The sequence below is a fragment of the Equus przewalskii genome, chromosome 2, assembly GCF_037783145.1.
Source record: "Equus przewalskii isolate Varuska chromosome 2, EquPr2, whole genome shotgun sequence".
Taxonomy (NCBI): Eukaryota; Metazoa; Chordata; class Mammalia; order Perissodactyla; family Equidae; genus Equus; species Equus przewalskii.
The window spans coordinates 9,918,225-9,934,899 of NC_091832.1; the positions used below are offsets into that span (position 1 = coordinate 9,918,225).

General features: G+C 47.3%; 2 protein-coding genes across 10 annotated transcripts in view; both read left to right on the forward strand.

Annotated features, from left to right (window-relative positions):
- Positions 1–16,675, forward strand: part of AGBL4 (AGBL carboxypeptidase 4) — a 1,226,144-nt gene that overhangs the window by 978,297 nt on the left and 231,172 nt on the right. The gene's annotated exons all lie outside the window — the stretch shown is intronic.
- The window catches only part of BEND5 (BEN domain containing 5), a 47,654-nt gene that overhangs the window by 3,439 nt on the left and 27,540 nt on the right, over positions 1–16,675 (forward strand). The window contains exons 2-3 of one of the 5 annotated variants that reach the window (XM_008541718.2): positions 11,184–11,317; positions 13,394–13,778. In XM_008541718.2, coding sequence (XP_008539940.1) covers positions 11,184–11,317; positions 13,394–13,778 — 519 coding nt within the window. Of the gene's footprint in view, positions 1–1,210; positions 1,523–11,183; positions 11,318–13,311; positions 13,779–16,675 lie in introns of those variants that run through there. The other 4 variants (XM_070609706.1, XM_070609705.1, XM_070609707.1 and 1 more) reach the window with 4 other exon arrangements.

Consider the following 16,675-nt stretch of genomic DNA (forward strand, 5'->3'; position numbering starts at 1 on the left):
ACTGTCCATGAAACTGACAGCTCCAGGCAAGTTTTCGAGCCAGAGGACAGTTTCAGTTTCTGAGTTTTCCAGCCCATTCTGCTCTTCCTCTTCCTCTCTTACCAGCCTCCCTCCTACAGAGCACACACACCTTGCCCTCCCCCCTCCAGTTGTCACTGTCCTGAGGAAATCTTCTTGAAGGAGCTCCCATCCTCCCTGGAGGGTCCACATAAATCAAGACTTGGCTTATGTTTGGACTGTGGGCTCTCCTTATTCACTCTTTTTTATTTGCCAAACAGATTGTGAAAGTGAGAGCTACCCATTTGGAGAGCTCACCATTATCTAACTGCTATCCAGCATGCTACTGGGGCTCATGGGATTGAATTTTGTGTTTTTACGGGGCCAAAACTGGTTTCTCTAGGCTCAGAGTCTTAAAATTTTATGTTGTTCCAGCTAATACCAGGCACCTATGCCATGGTATTATTATTTGGGTGTGCTAAATTCCTTTCATTGTCAAATGTCCCCTTACTGCACTATGATAAGTGAATGTACCAATGCACCAACCCATCTGAGGGACTGGGACTGAAATGACAGCATGACCCAGGGGTGACAAGAGTTCACTTTTCAGTTCCTGATGTATAGGGTTTCTGTCGGGGGCAGAGTGATGAAGAAGAAATGGGCGTCATGCTCAGGGAGTGTGTAGTCTTGGGGCCTGACATAAGTGCTAAGTGGAGGTGGAAGCCGGGCACTGGAGGCACAGGGAAAGGACCAATTCTAGGTGGACTTCGCAGTTTATCCTCTGAGTCTTTCCCTTGCAGCTCCACTACCGTTGCCTGAATTCAGGCCTGCACCAGCTTTTACTCATCTAAACCAGCGCACAGCCTTCTCACTGGTCACCTTGTCTCCAACTGATTTTCCAAATTGCTGTCAGAATAACTTTCTAAAACATAGTCTTAGTCAATTCACTGCTCTCCTTAGAACCTGCCGTAGCTCCCTGTTGCCTACTGAATAAAACTTGAGCTTCTTAGCCTGGCATTCATAGCAGCTCCAGCCCCACGTTACTTCTCTAGCTTCCGCCTAGACCTGTGGTATTTCGTGCCATCTTGAGAGCACAGCCTCAGGCAATCCTTTGAGCAAACCATGATGGATTAATTATTGTCAGTCCCGGGGCCTCTGCCCATGGAGCTCACCTTCCAGTGGGGAAGGCAGACATGTGACATGTTTGTGGTCCGGTGAGCTGAGGGCTGTGCTAGAGGAGTAGACAGAATACACTGGGAGCACCTGCCTCAGGGGCATTCTCTCTTCCCCCTCTGCCCCCAAGGGAGACTCTCCCTCTGTACAGCTCTCCTTTCACTTGGCTTGTTGCCTGCTTGTGGAGCTTAGTATTTTGCGTCTTGTTTGGGTTAGTGAATGGGCCTGTCTTCCTACTGGATGCTGAACTCCTCCAGGACAGGGGCCTGCCTGCCTTGTTTCTGCAACTGCAGTGCCCAGCATGTAGTCCACACCAGTCTCACCCCTTGTTGAACTCATGACCTTTGGGAAGGTAGGTGCATTTTTTATGCTTGGGGAGAGGAAGTAGGGGAGGACGGTAACCTCTGTAGCAGCAACTTGTTTTTCAGAACAGAAACCTGCAGTGGGATTTTGAGGTTTCATTCAACTTTGTTCATCTGGAAAAAGTCAACATTCTTTATCACTCCCTTGACTAGAAAAAACCCCGCACTTGGGGGGAAATAGCTTCCAAAGCCACGTTCTTCTTGCTTTGGTAATTTTAGCTCATTCAGGGCTCAGGTCCCAGCTTGGCATTGTCGGTCCAAATAGATCACTTGCTCCAGAAATGCTTTGGAACTTCTACAAAGTTAGCAGCAAAGCAGGGGACTAACCGATTTCATATGCAAAGATTGTTGCATGTCATCAGTGGGAGACTGCCAACAAGATGATTTATTTTTTTAAAAAAAGCAAGTGAAAACTTTTAATTTAGGTTTTGACATGTTCTGCTGATATACATTGGAGCAAAGATTGGAACTTGCCTGCTGTCATCTGTTGCAGATTCCACCGAAATGTTAACCATTGAAGGTTCACTCTGATGTTATTTGTCTTTTTCAAGAACCACATATTTATTACAACTAGATAGTATGTGCTACAGAGTACTTCACAGGATGATGGAAGACATTGCCCCAGGTGAGCTGAGGTCTAGCTCTTTTGTGTGGTGTTTTGTTATTCAAGAAAACACTAATTTTTATTTTAAAAACACACCAGTAAAGGGGCTGGCCCCGTGGCCGAGTGGTTAAGTTCGCGCGCTCTGCTGCAGGCGGCCCAGTGTTGCGTTGGTTCGAATCCTGGGCGCGGACATGGCACTGCTCATCAGACCACGCTGAGGCAGCGTCCCACGTGCCACAACTAGAAGGACCCACAATGAAGAATATTCAACTATGTACTGGGGGGCTTTGGGGAGCAAAAGGAAAAAAAATTTAAAAAAAAATCTTAAAAAAAAACCCAAAACACACCAGTAAAGTGGAATTCAAACTTAGATCTTTGACTCCAAGTTTAATTCTCTTTCCACTGTGCCTACCTGCTTTGTCTTGTAAGCTCCTTCAAAGAGGGATATGTGTAGTCTTCAACTGAAAATGCTTACCAGAAAAGCATATATACCCTGGAGAGGTTTTCTCTGCTTCATTTATAAGTTTGCCAGGTATGAAGTTATACTAGGTGGTCAGCCTTATGCTGGAGGAAAATGCAGGAGGAGGAATAGGCATTACTTTTTGTCTTTAGAGACTAATTTATTAAATATTTATTAAGTACTCACCAGGTTGCAGGTTCCAAATTCAGTGCTAGGAATTTCCACGTACTCTGCCTATATCCTTGGTGAGATAGGGCTTCTGGTTATACCTGGGAGGAGAGAGCTGTTCAAACAGTTGTTCAGTGGGTGCTGTAGGTGTCAGGCAGTGGGCTAAGGCTTCCCACATAGACAAGACTTGTGGAGAAGTATGAGACAGTTCAGTCAAAGAGTATGGTACCTAAACCAAGGTGGGATCGTGATGGATCTGAGATGGGTTAAGGAAGGAGAATCCATGGGATCTGGAATGGACTGGTTGTGGTGATGTTTGTGATGATAGTGTGGTGATCTGGACTCCCCACCCTCCTTGGAGAGCACTAGAAGAGTAGTTGGTTGGAAGGAGAGCTGATGAGTTTAGTTGGAGATATGTTGAATCTTAGGGGCCCATGGGACATCTGGGCAGATATGCCAGGAGAGCACTTAGGCATGTGGCCCAAGGTTCAGGAGAACAGTGTGAAATTGGGCTGAAGATCCCGATGTGGAAGTCATTAGCCACAGGAGGGGTGACGTCACAGCAGGAGAGGGTGCAGAGTAAGAGGATCTTGCAGGGCAGAACTCTTCAGAACACCAGCTTTTAAGGGCACAACTGAAGAAGAGCCCAAAAGAGGTGACTGGGAAGAAGCAGCCAGAGATGGACTGAGAATCCAGTGATAACCAGGAGAGATCACTGTCCCGAGGTCTTTGGATCCCAGATCTAGGCTTCTTTTAACTACTCGACAGCTGCATTTTCCTCTGAGCTCATTGGTAAGATGTAGGATAGGACAGCTAAATATATCAGCAAGAGAAGAAAAGATTTGCATGGGATGATATTTTGGTGGTTTTCAGTGTCTGAGTTTTGTCCCAGTGGAGAAAGGATCAGACCTGTTCTGAAAGGGTCCAGACAGCAGAGGTGTATCCAGAGAGTAGAATTTAGAGGGGTTGGTGGGAGCAATGTAACAATAGCAGAGGGAGCAGATGAGCGGTGGAGAGAGCTTCCAGCATGATGATGAGCTCCTGTCACCAGAGGTGGTAAGAAGGTCAGGGATATGCTGGAATGGAATCCTGCCCTATGGGGGAATTTGGCTAGATGACCTCCAGGTCACTTCCTTAAGTATCGAGGGGGAAGTGTTAGCTGAAAGAAGGGGCTTTGAAGTCAGAGAGTCTGGGTTCCAATCGTGACTCTGCTACTTTCCAGTTGTGTTACCTTAGGGAGATTACTTCACTCCTCTGAGGTTTAGGTGCTCATGTGTAACACAGAGATCATAATCAGCTACTTGCCCACTATGTTATTTAGCAAGGTAGTAGAGAAAAGTGTCTGGCACATAGTAGGTGCTCATTAAATATAGGCAGCTGTTAAAGACTATGGCGGTAAGAGTTGCTGAGAGAACAGCTTGCTTAGTCATGGATACCACCCTTTGTGGAAGGAGTGATTTAGAGGAGCAGGTACATGAAGGAGCAGACAAGTTTAAAATTTAACTCTTGTGTGTTTTAAATCCTCCTGGGACTTGGCTTAAGCATGAAAGGCTTACCATTTTCCCCCGTGTTTTGCCCCTCTGTGACCCTCTATGGGGGCCACTTATTACCCTGGCAAAACCTGGTGAAGCATGTGAGGGTAGCTAGACAAATGAGCCAGCAGCATGAGGTTCCTAGTTTTGTCTGTGCCCCAGCTGTGTGCCAACGCCATTGAGACGGTGGGCATGAGCGCTGGGAGACCGACTGAAACCTGCTCAGCACTTCCTCCTCTCCCTGTTTGGACGGCCCAGCAGGAAGAATTCAAGCATCTACTCTCACCCTGCACTGCACAGAAGAGAGAGACCTGGAAGTCCCTGTGGCTGGCCAGCTGTCACACCGCTGGAAGGAGCTGTTGAGGTCTTCTTGTCTAGTTGCCATGATTTACAGAAAAGAAGACTGAGAGGAAGTGACAGGTCACCCAGCCAGTTAGTTACAGAGCCAGGCCTCTATGCGGCGTCTCCTGGTTTCCTTCTGCCACACCACGGCAGGACACTCTTCTTTTTGTTGTCTTGGCTGGATACAGTCCTTGAAACTTGAGAATTTTGTCTGCCTTGGATTTTATAAAAATAAGCACCATAGGCCAGAGAATGCGATGTGCCTGTCTTTTCTGTGGCATGTCTGTTTTTATTGCAAACATAAGACTTTACAGGATTTTTGTGCAGATGAAAACTTTAAAACTTGCATATAGATATTTTTAAAGCAAGACAAGACCTTTGTAAAACGTTTCATGTTTAGCCTTTCAGAATTTCATCCTTAGCTAACAAACCCACACCAAATTAAACTCTCTGGCTTTGGATCTTTTTAGTTACCCGCGTGATTATGTGTAAAATGGGGGTGAAGACAGCGCCTGTCCTATTAACTGTAGACTACAAATTCTGCAGGGTTTTCTGCACTTGTGAGGCCAGCTGTGCGCTGGGTTTCCTGTCCGCCTGCCCGGTGGCTAACGTACCATCTACTTATTGCCGTTAATGGGATGTTTCTCCCTCTCAGGTTAATAACAAATACCAAGTCCTTCCATATTTTTGAAGAGCAGCTTTTACTATATTTTATGGCTTTGAATAGGGACTCTATTTTGGAGACTGTTTAGAACTCGGTGGCCTTGATACGCCTGTAGTTCAGGAGTTTGGCATCACATCATATTTGTATAGTGCTTACTTCAGCTTGGGAATTTATGACAGCGTTGTCCTAGGATATTGGCAGGATCTTAGGAAAAAGGCAGGTACTTCAAAAGTTATATTGATACACTCATTATGTTATATGTGCCTTTTATTTCACTTGAGGAAGTTGTAGCAACTTGGTAATTTTTCTCTGGTTCCTATAGGATAATTAGGTGATAGGAATAGAGCCTGAGTGTGATGCAGACTTGATTTGAAATTCTGCTTCAATTCAATTCAAATTCTGCTTCAATTCAATTCAAAAGCTATTCAATAGCTGTATGTCTTAGTTAAGCCGCCTCACTTTTCTGAGCCTCAATTTCTGCTTCAATAGAATAATTGTGGGGATTAAATACAGTGGATGGTAGTAAAGAATTTGGCACAGGGCATGGCACATGGTAGGTCCTTCCTCAAGATTCGTTGGATGGATGAATACAATTAGCTGACATCATAGTAGCTGGAAAGGAGGAGGCGACAGGTGATGCCCAAAGCCTGGGTGGTTTTCTGTGCCCTGGAAACAGAAGAATCAAGAGGTCAGAAACACTGAAGGTTGTCCCTTCAGAGGCTACACGTTTATTTCTGTTTACACTAAACCGACTATTTAGTCTTAAGCTTGGAGCAAAGGCAGGCTGACTAGGGAGTTTCCCTCATCCTTCTGAGTCCACTGCTAGTTTCTTCTGTGGTTTCCTGGAATTCAAAGCCAGAGGCGTATGCCAAAGCCCCGTTAAAATGCCGCATGAAGTTATTTGCTGTCTTAGATGATCCACACCACTGTTCACCTTCATTAATGTGACCAGTTAAGACTCATGGCTTCTTGTCACCCTCTGTTCAGTCTCCTCCTCACTCCTCATCCATCTTGCTTGCCACTGCCACATTAATCTTCCTAAAACATCTCTTTTGTCATGTCTCAGTCCGTGTTGGATACCTGCAGTGGTTTTCTTTGCCATGGGATAAAACCAAGCATGTAACACACAAGGGCAGCCTCACAGCTGCTATTCATCGAACATCTGTGATGAGAAAGGCACTGCACTTGATGCCTTACATGCACTGTCTTCTGGAAAACAGTTTATCATCGCCATTTTACAGGTAACGAGACTGACACCCGCACAGGTTAAGCAGCTTGCCCAAGTTCCCACAGTTAGTGTGTAGTGGAACCAGAATTCTCAACCAGGACCACCTGATTCAAACGCCTGGGCTGTTTTTATCAGATCCTGGACCTCCTCCCAACCATTTCTTCCACTTTATGTGATCACACTGAGCATTCATTAATCTTCTATGGACTAAATATGGATGTGAGGTGTCACCTTCAACTCAGGATTAGGGTTAGAAAGGCCTGGAGACCAGAGGTTTGCTCTGTGTGAGCCAGTGTCCCTCAAGAAGTCAAATGTTGCATTCTGGTTGGGGTTCTTGGCACATGCTGGGTTGTAAGTGTCCAAAAGACGAGGACCCCCTAGCATAGTGCTCAACCCAGAACAGGGGCTCAGTAAATGTGCACTGACTGCAGAAAAGGATGAGTGGAGGCCTCAGATCTTCCTGAGACTGCATCAGGGAGCACAGGTCAGGGAGGAGACTGATGAGCGATAGGAAGGAGTCAGGAGGTAGAGCTCTCAGGGGAGCCTCAGGATCCCCCTGGCCAAGCATCAGGGTGGCCAGGATCCAGGTCAGGAGGTGTGTGGTTGGAGGAACTCTCACTTCTGCTCCTTTCTGCAGCTCACCCCTGCCACTTCAGACCTTCCTGTACAGACCGCTCAGCCTACCTTTTCAAAGAACCCATTCAAGCCCTGAGGCCTGGCTGCAGCCTGTTTCTGTTGTGCCTGGAGATGGTTACTGCTTTCTCGGGACTTCCTGAGGACAGAGGGGTCTGGCAGGAGAGCAGAAGGAAAGTGGTCTTCTGCTTTGAACTTCAGGCTGGGAATTTGGATGTCCTTATCTGTAGCCATCGTCCATTCATTCAGCGCCTGTTCTGGCTCTGCCACGTTCCAGGCATGTGTTGAGAGAGAACAGAGCATAGGCTTGGGAGGCAGAGAAGCCTAGATCAAATCCTGGCTCTGCACCTTCCCATCCAGGGAGCTTTAGGCCTTCTTTGAAAAAAAAAAAGGTGTGGCTAATGATACTTAATTGCAGGGTTGTTGTGAGGCATAGTAATACATGTGAAGAGCCTTGTAGTGGTATCTGATAGGTAGTAGACATTCCACAAGTGGTACCTATATTTTAATTGAACTATAATTCATGTAACATAAAATTCACCATTTTAGAGTATGTACAATTCAGTAGTTCTTAGTATATTCAAAGTATTCTGCAACCGTCTTCACTAATTCCAGAACATTTTCATCACCTAAAATGAAATCCCTCTTGGGGCAGGCCCAGTGGCATAGTGGTTGAGTTTGCATGCTCCTCTTTGGCAGCCCAGGGTTCATGGTGCTCACTGGAGGTGGATGTTATGTCTCCATTTCTACAGAAAAAGGGAAAGGTCGCTCACTGACCCAGCAACTTGCCTGACTTCTCATCCCTCCCAAGTGCCAGAACTGGACTTGGAGTCCAGGTGGTCTGACTCCTGTTTGTTCCACAGCTGCAGGCTGAACCTCAGCTCTTCTTAACTTGGCAGTCAAGGCCCTTTCTTCTCTAAGCCCCAAGCACCTTAGCTCCCTTCCACTCCTCTCTCTCCTGCCTATAACTGAACCATCTTTTAAACCATTCCACTCTAAATATTTCCCAACCTTCTTTTTTGACTTTTATTCTTTACCCCTCTTTTGTGGTCCAGATTCTCACTGTCCTTAAATGGCTGTCCCTTTATGAGCACAAGACTGCCCAGGTGCCATTCACTCCACTCAAGTTCTTAACATACGGAATTGATCATGTTCACAATATCTGCCAATGTGAGTGGGAATTATTTACTTCAAGTCACAGATGATGAACCAGGCTCAGAGAAGTAAAGTAACTTACCGAAGATCACTCAGCAAGTAAGGAGTCTGGCTCAAATGCTACCTCCTCTCAAAAGCCTGCCATGGTTGCACTGACCAGAGTGACTTCCCTTGCCCCCGAGATCCCATCGCAGTTATTTTCCCCTTATTCATACATAGTATTTGAAATCTAGGGTTATCTTTTTCATGGGTTTTTATCTTGTGTCCCCCAATCGGGTGCTCATTGTCTGTGTCCCCAGGGCCCAGGCAAGATCCTGCGAGTGTAAATTCTCAGGAAGTGTTAAGCTGAGGCACAGGAGGAAAAGCTCTGGACCTTGGTTCCATGGTCTGGGTCCTCATTCTCTTCACGTAGTGACGCTAAGTTCTGTGACCTTGCCCAGTGGTGGGCTCTCCAGAGTGGCACCGTGGCCTGTCCTGCTCCTCCTGTATCCCTGGGTCTGATTGTTACAGGGGTGGATACACTGGCTTCACCACTTGGAACCTCAGTTTCCTCATCTGCGTTTTGAAAGGGTTGAATGAGGTGATCTGAGGATCATTCTCAGATCAAATTTTGCCTAGTTTTGTGAGTCTGAGTGATTGCTTCTCCCCACACCAACGTGATCCTGAGCTACAGAGTGTCAGCTCTGAGAGGCAGAGCATAGCTTGTCCTTTCCAGTTTGGTGACTTCTTCTCAAAATTTGCTCCTGCACTTGTCAAGCTGAAGACTAGCCCAGGAGCTTTGCCCCAGCACCTTCAGAAGCCCTAATACCACCCTCTCGTCCCCTGTTCTCTCTCTGACTCTCTGTTTTTTTCACCTGTGACAACAGCCACCCATCCCGTTTCAGGATCACTTCACTTGGAGCACTTTCTTTAGGTTTTACATTTTAGCAGCTTTTTGGCTTAGAAGGAGTCACCAGTGATTTGTGGGAGGGAAGCTGCTGCTCCTTTAGAAAGACCGCAGTCCCTGTTGTCGTCCACGCCTGACCCAGTGGATGCATTGTACAGGCACGAAGAGAACAAGAACAGGCCTTTCTGGCGAGAGTGGAACCCGAGGATCTGCTTAGTGGGAAGGGCTGTTTTCATCTCTGATCAAGAGAGGGTGTTAACAAAGACCATCTCTCTTTCCCGGGCAGCCCCCTTACACTCCACAGCCTGCTTTAGTCATTGCTCCATTCTTTAAATTGTATCTTTATTCACCTTATGCTTAGGGAAATAAAATGATTCCAAGCATGTTGATAAGACCAACTTTAATGTCCCGTTCATCGAGTGCCTGGTGTGTACCAGGCACCGGGCGGTGGGTTGTGTGAGTTATTGCCGTCATCCCACCACTCCCAGTACTGAGGACACAGTACTGAGCTCAGCGACACGGAGGCCCTTGCCCCCCGCTCCTCACCCTGTCTCAGAAGAGCAGGGATTCACACTGAGGTCTCTCTGATACCAGAGTCCCACCTCCGACCCGCTAGGGCTCCATTCCCAACACCATCTGCGAAAATTCAGCATTTGAACTGCATTTGGAAATAGTTCTGCACTTATAAGCTTCCTTCTCAGCTTTACTAACAAGTTATGAGGAGAGAAGCCTGGCCTGAAGGACATGTAGGAGCATGTTTAACACATGCACATCCGCTTGTGCACATACACTCATGCTTACACATAAAGACCCTCAGAGACTGGATTTAACCAGCTCCCTGGCCATGTGCCACATCCAGCCTGGGGCACCGTGCTAGAAAGTACATTTAGGGTATAGCAGTGGGATACTTGAGGAGTCTAAGAAATGGTAATTCCCAGAGTCGCAGTTCAAGCCCAGAAAACAAGACCTCAGAGTACTTACCGCAAGGAGTCAGTTCCAGAGTTGGTTTAAGTTTCTGTTCTGAGACTCTCCTGTTTGAATTTTTACCTTTGACATCTACTGTGAGAGACAGATCTGGGAAATAAATTTTGAAATCTGTTCAGGAGAAAAAAATTCTCTTTTAGATTATCTCAAGTTGAGTTTAGAGAGTGAGGAAGTGAGGAGAAACCATACCCCTTCGTGTAGCACTTAACAGTTTGTAACAATTTCAGTATGTGTTGTTACCACACGTAAGCACTGGGGAGACGCTGGAGGCCTGTTTCCCACTCCTGACTCTTCCTCAGACTCATATGTGGTCGAGCCCCCTCCATTTTCTGGGTGTGAGCTCCCTTACCTGTAAAATGAGAGAGTCGGACCAGTTGGTTGCTGAGGCCCATCAAACTCTGTCGTTCTGTGATCTGATACCAGTAAAAAGGTAGTAACTGTTAATCGTTCCTCTTTGATATCTGTCTTACCTCAGCCTGTCCTGTGTCCGGGCTGTGAGGGACTCTGCCTCCGCTCCAGTTCAGGCTTTACCCCGTAACAGCTGTCATCCCTTTCATGCCTACTGTACCTCAGCTGGCAGAGACCCACCATGTTTTCCTGGGAAGTCACTTGGCGTAGGAAGATGTCTGTTGTTGAGGAATTCACGTGCTAGTTAAGTTTAGACCAGATAGCACTCGAAGGGCCATTCTAGTTCCAAGATTCTAGAATTCCATAAAAGGCCACCCTTTAAGATGTACGTAGAGAAACCCTGGAGCAAATTCTCCGGGCACGCTTTCACACTTTGTACGGCTGTGCTTTAGTGTATGCCTGTGCTCCTAGCATCTGATGTGCACTGCTGCTTTAAGGAGCCTGCATGCAGGAGGGAACAGGCTGTGGGTTTGTTTGCTTTTCCTTTTTAACTGGTCTGGCCTCATTCATTCTCTAGCATTTGAGGTTGTGGGCATTTTGAGCATTTTGACTCATAATCAACCTTGTTCTCTTGATATACATTTTAGAAGACAAATCTGACCTTGAAAACAGTGTGATGCAGAAGAAAATAAAAATCCCCAAACTTTCTCTCAATCACGTAGAAGAAGATGGGGAGGTTAAAGATTATGGGGAGGAAGATTTACAGCATAGACACATCAAGGTAACAAAATGTTTCCTTTTGTTGGAATTATGCGGGAGCATTTTTGGATTTCTGATAGCTGAAGAAGTCCGGTCTGGCCTCCTCTCCCCGTGTAAATGTCCTCTGGTGTCACAGGCCATGAGTTTTTCAGGTTGGGAGAGGCTTGGGCCTGCTAGTGTGCATTTGTCTTGTTGGCCGACTTTCCAGGGAGCCCTGACTCATGCTGTGCCACCAAGCATCATCCTGTTTGTGCCATGTGTGCAGTGTCATCACCGCAAGGGTTTGAAACAGTGCACTTCTCCCCGGCCCACAGCTCTGGAGAGGTCACTGCTGAGCTCCAGGAACATTAAGTGTCTGTTCTCGGGCAGCAGTTCAGAGCCAGTCACTATTAGATTGCCCAAAACAGCTCAGGTGGACTTGCTAGCAAACGGGGTACACTAGGTTCGCAAAAAGGGGTTTATGGGACCCTGGGTTGGAAGAAAACTTTTGCATTTCCTTTGGTGTGCACCCCATGTGGTCTCCTCCAGCCTTCACTTGTAAACCTGCTAAAAATCTTGTTCAACAAGACAGACGTTTTTTCCATACCATAAGTGCCTTAGAGGAAGGGGGAGGAAGAAGGATGCCTTCTGCGTTAACCATGGTCTAATTTTGGACACAAGGTGAAGGAAATTCCCAAGGCATAGTCCAAAAGAGGCAGTTGAGTTCAGTTCATGCGTCCATTGCACTCCTGCCGTGGGCCTGGGCCTGTGCTGGTCCCTGGGGTCGTGGAGATTAGGCAGATGTGGTCTGCCCTTGGTGGTCTCACAGTGTAGTGATGCAGACAGATATCCAAAGTGCTCATTACAATTTTAGTGGGTAACTTCATCTAGGCTGGCAGCACCTTATCCCAGTGGATAAAATGACAGGACTTTTATCATGTAACTCAATCTCAACGTGATGGTTTTTTGTTTTTTTCCTTCAATTTCCAGAAACTTAGTGAGAGGTTAAGGCAGGCTTGACCTGACATAGTTAAGGTGTCCGGAATTTTGTGTCCTCAGTTGTCTGCACCTCCTACAAGTGCCCCCAATCCAGAGAACTCCTAGCCTTCCTGCCCTGGGTGAAGAAATCATTTGGTCCTTGAACTCCTGTTCCCCTCAACAGAAGCTTTGTCCACTCGAGCTGGAATTTCCTCAGGCAGCTGAAATCTCAGCCCCTGGGGAGGCCTGGATAATTCTCTTCTCAGTGAACTGTCCTCTCTGTGTCCACTGTCTTACTGAGCTTCCGCTTGGCCAGTGTCCACGGAGAAGCTGGCGGACGTAGGGGAAGGAGCCTAGTGCTGGAAATTGGGCTCCAAATTCTGGGTCTGGCGATGCTCGTAGCTCACTGTGTGACCCTGAGTATAGCCCTTTGTTTAAGCCTCAATTTCCTCACCTGTAAAATGAGGGAGTTAAACTGAAGAACCTTCCAGTGCTAGCATTCTTTGAATTTTTCAGTTAAGTAAACATTTATGAAGCCCCTGCCAAGTGCCAGTTCTAAGTAGGCAGTGGAGAAACAGAGAAAACAAGACCTGGTTGCCGCCCTAAAGCATTCTTGAGGAAAGGTTACTTGATGGAATGCCCCCTTACCCTTCTTTTGGTTTTTATGTTTTTATTGTTGAAAAGATTTGAGTGGTGACTTCCCTGGAATGGTTTGGCCTGGCCTGATTTCTCACTGATTCTCCCCAAGTACACAGTGAACACCCACTGTGAGCCTAACACTGTGGCACTGCCTAGCACTGTGGGTGGGGCGGGGGTCTGGGCAGCTGGGGCAGGTGGTCATGGTGTACTATGCATCCAAGAGGCAGAGTGGTGGAATGGGAAAAGTGCTGGCCCGGGAGACCAGAGTCCTGGTTCTGCCACCGACTGACTGTGTGACTTTTGGGCAAGACCCTTCCCCACTCTGGACCTCTGTTTCCCTGTTTGTAAAATGAAGGGCTTTGACTAAGTGTTTGCACAGGTTTCTCCAAGCACTGATGTTCTGTGGTTCTGTGATTCTAGGATTGTCTGGGGAAATATTGAGCTGCAGTCCAAGAAAGTCCCAGCTGCCCTTGCCTGAACTGATTCTCGTTGTCCTACACAGAGACCTGAGGGGCGGAAGCCGAGCGAAGTGGCGCACAAGAGCATCGAGGCAGTGGTGGCCCGGCTGGAGAAGCAGAACGGCCTGAGCCTGGGCCACAGCACTTGTCCAGAAGAGGTCTTCGTGGAGGCCTCGCCGGGCACGGAGGACATGGACAGTCTGGAGGATGCCGTCGTGCCCCGGGCTCTGTACGAGGAGCTGCTGCGCAACTATCAGCAGCAGCAGGAGGAGATGCGCCATCTCCAGCAGGAGCTGGAGCGGACTCGGAGGCAGCTGGTACAGCAGGCCAAGAAGCTCAAGGAGTACGGGGCACTTGTGTCCGAAATGAAGGAGCTCCGTGACCTCAACCGGAGGCTCCAGGACGTGCTGCTCCTGAGGCTTGGCAGTGGTGAGTGCCCCCGCAGGCCACCTACCACTCCGCACGGGCGGGATGCTTTGCTCAGCCCCTCTTCCAGAAGAGCAAGGGGGAGAGGTGGGCCAAGTGTCCCTGAGGCTAGGGAAGGGCAGGGAGCTGGCTCAGAAGTTACCCCGAGGTAGAGCCACTCTCTCCCACTGGGAAGCCGAGAGCAGCTGATAAAGGCAGCAGCCTTAGCCATCTAGAACACAGTGGGGGACATTGAGAAATGTGGCTAGGGAACAAGAGTTGACAGTGTTCACCACCACTCATTTGTGCATGTATTCAGCAAGAGGCAGTGCCAGGGGTTATGGGAAAGCTCTCCAGGGAGGTTTCAGGATAGTAAAGAGAACTAGATATGATCCCAAAAGAGTGTATTACCTTAAGTCAGAAAGTGACAATGCCATGGGAGGGATGAAGATAAAAGGATGGGAGAGTTAAAAGGATGGAGAGAAGTTATCTAACTGAGGGAGACTTCAGGAAGAAGGTGGGCGGTGAATTGGGCCTGAAGGGTGGGTATTGTTTCAAGGCACAAGAAGAGGCTGAGAGGAGCACTCACTGAGTATGGGAAGACACCTGGAGCCCACTAAGAAGAGATACTGCAAATGTGCTTTGAGGACAGATGACTGAAGGCCTGGAAAACTACCAGCCTGGAGTGTTGGACTTGTTTTGGTAGAAATGAGAAAAATTATAAAGCTTTTGAGCAGAGAGGCACATGACCTTAGGAAGATTAATATAAAGATGTATAGAACTCCTTTGGTTTGCTTAGAAGAACTTAGTAGGCTGTTATATTGCACCTAATCTTAACAAACCAGGTTTTTAGGTTTTCTCATCTAATGTGGTTTAGAAGAAGGAATCAGGGGAAATCTGAAAGGCAGCAGCCTTGACAGCAGGAGAAATGACTGCTTACCAGAGAGGAAAAGACAGAAACACTCCCTTCATAACACAAGACTCCAGTCGGTGTTGAGGAAGTCAGTATAACACTAATTCATCGCCCCCACATCCCCCCAGGACAGTCATTAATAACCCTAAGTCAGTGTGTTTTGATAAAAAAGGGAGTAATCCAGTCTAGAAACACAAGTTCTATCCCCAAAGTTTAAATCAATTACCATTTTGTACTCAAGAAGGAAGGGTTCCATTATCTAGGTACTAGATTTATGTGAAAAGCCTCAATCTTTTTTGATGTTTAGACGAACATGCTCTTACCCTACCTTACTTATATTTATAGATGCTTGTCCTTTAAACTGTCCCCAGGGCTTCAGTAGATCTTCAGGATGCTCCGGGGAGTCAGCCAGGGCCTTCTCATGCCCTTGTCCCAAAGGAGGAAACTGAGGCTGAGACTTCCCTTCACTTGGGGAGGCAGTGGCAGAGCACATCTCAACCAAGTCCCCTGACTCCTGGGCTGGTCACCTCCCCACGCCCCGACTCAGCCTTGGCCGTTCTCCCAAATCATAGCCCGTGGAGGTGCCAGTGACACTGAAGGTCACATGTGGTGTGCAACTTAAAAAGTTATTAAATTCTTTATCAAAATAAAATCTTAAAAAGAAACCCTAAATGTAAACTTCTCTGAAAGCTGTCTTGGTCTTGGAGTGACAGTGGGGGTGGGGAGAGAACTGGAATTTTCAGAGAGAAAAAGTATGTTCCGGTCTTCAAATGACTAATTTTTATTTTCATTGCACTCTGTCTGCTACGCCTTTTGTAAACTTCCTGGGGGGTAGCGGGGGAAGTACAATTAACAACATAAATTCTCCACATGCTATTTCCACACCCAGGGTAACTGCCTATTTCGCATGATCATGAACAAGTTTAAACTCCAGAAACCACTCCTAAACCTCTGGGGCAATAAGACACTGCATTTTACATCAGGATGTGCCTCTTTAGTCTTAAAAGACTTAGAGAAACTTGACCCCAACCATAGTTTTGTGTCTTGATCTTTCCAGGCTTTCCCACCCCATAGGCCTTGAATGCCATCATGAGGGCCAGTGGCAGGCTCTTCCCTGACCTAAGTTACTATGGTCATCAGAGTGGGATGGACTGAGTATGAATCAGCTCAAGCCGCAAGTCTGCGTGGAGCACCTGCACGTGCAGTACCTGGTGCTGTAGGTGCCATGGGAGTCCCGGAAAATCCCCCCCATCTGTGATCTGTGAAAGCTTAAAGTCCATTGATTAGCACTTGGTAATCGAAGAATGATGATGTGCCAAATTCTAAGACAAATCCCCAAGAGTATTATAAAAGGGTCTCTACCCTAAAGGGGAAGGGGAAGTTGTTTCTCTTTGTGGATCTGGTCCAGTCTGGTCTAGTCTTTGGAACCAGGCAGGCCTGGATTCAAACCCCAAAATCCCCACTTCCCAACTCTGGCTTCAGGAACCTTGTTTCCTTCCTTCCTTCTTTCCTTTCTTCTCTGCACCCTTCCCTTCTTCCCTCTTTTCTTCCACATGTATTTACTCGTCTCCTGCTGTTTGACAAGCATTTTGCCAGGTGGTAAGAGTTGGGCATGTTTAAGATACAGTCTTTGCCCTCTGCCCTCGAGGGGGAGATGTCCACTGACATAGTCAGCGACAGCACTGTGCATAAATACCACCACGGGGACAGGAGCACATGAGGCTGTGGGACAGCAGAGGAAAGGCACCTACCGAATTTGAGGGGATCAGGAAAGAAAGGCTTCCTGAAGGAAATGATTTATAAGCTGGAGCCTGAAGGATGAATTTTTGTTATCCAGGTAGGAGTGTGCGGGTGGGAAGAGTGAGGGGCAGTCTAGGCAGAGAGCACCTCTCTGAGCCTTGGTGTTCTCATCTGTAAAATGGAAATAATAATATCCCCCTCGCAGCCTTGGGACACACAGCACAGTGCCTGGTGTTCTGTTCATTCTCAGTTACTGTTAGCTCCTTTT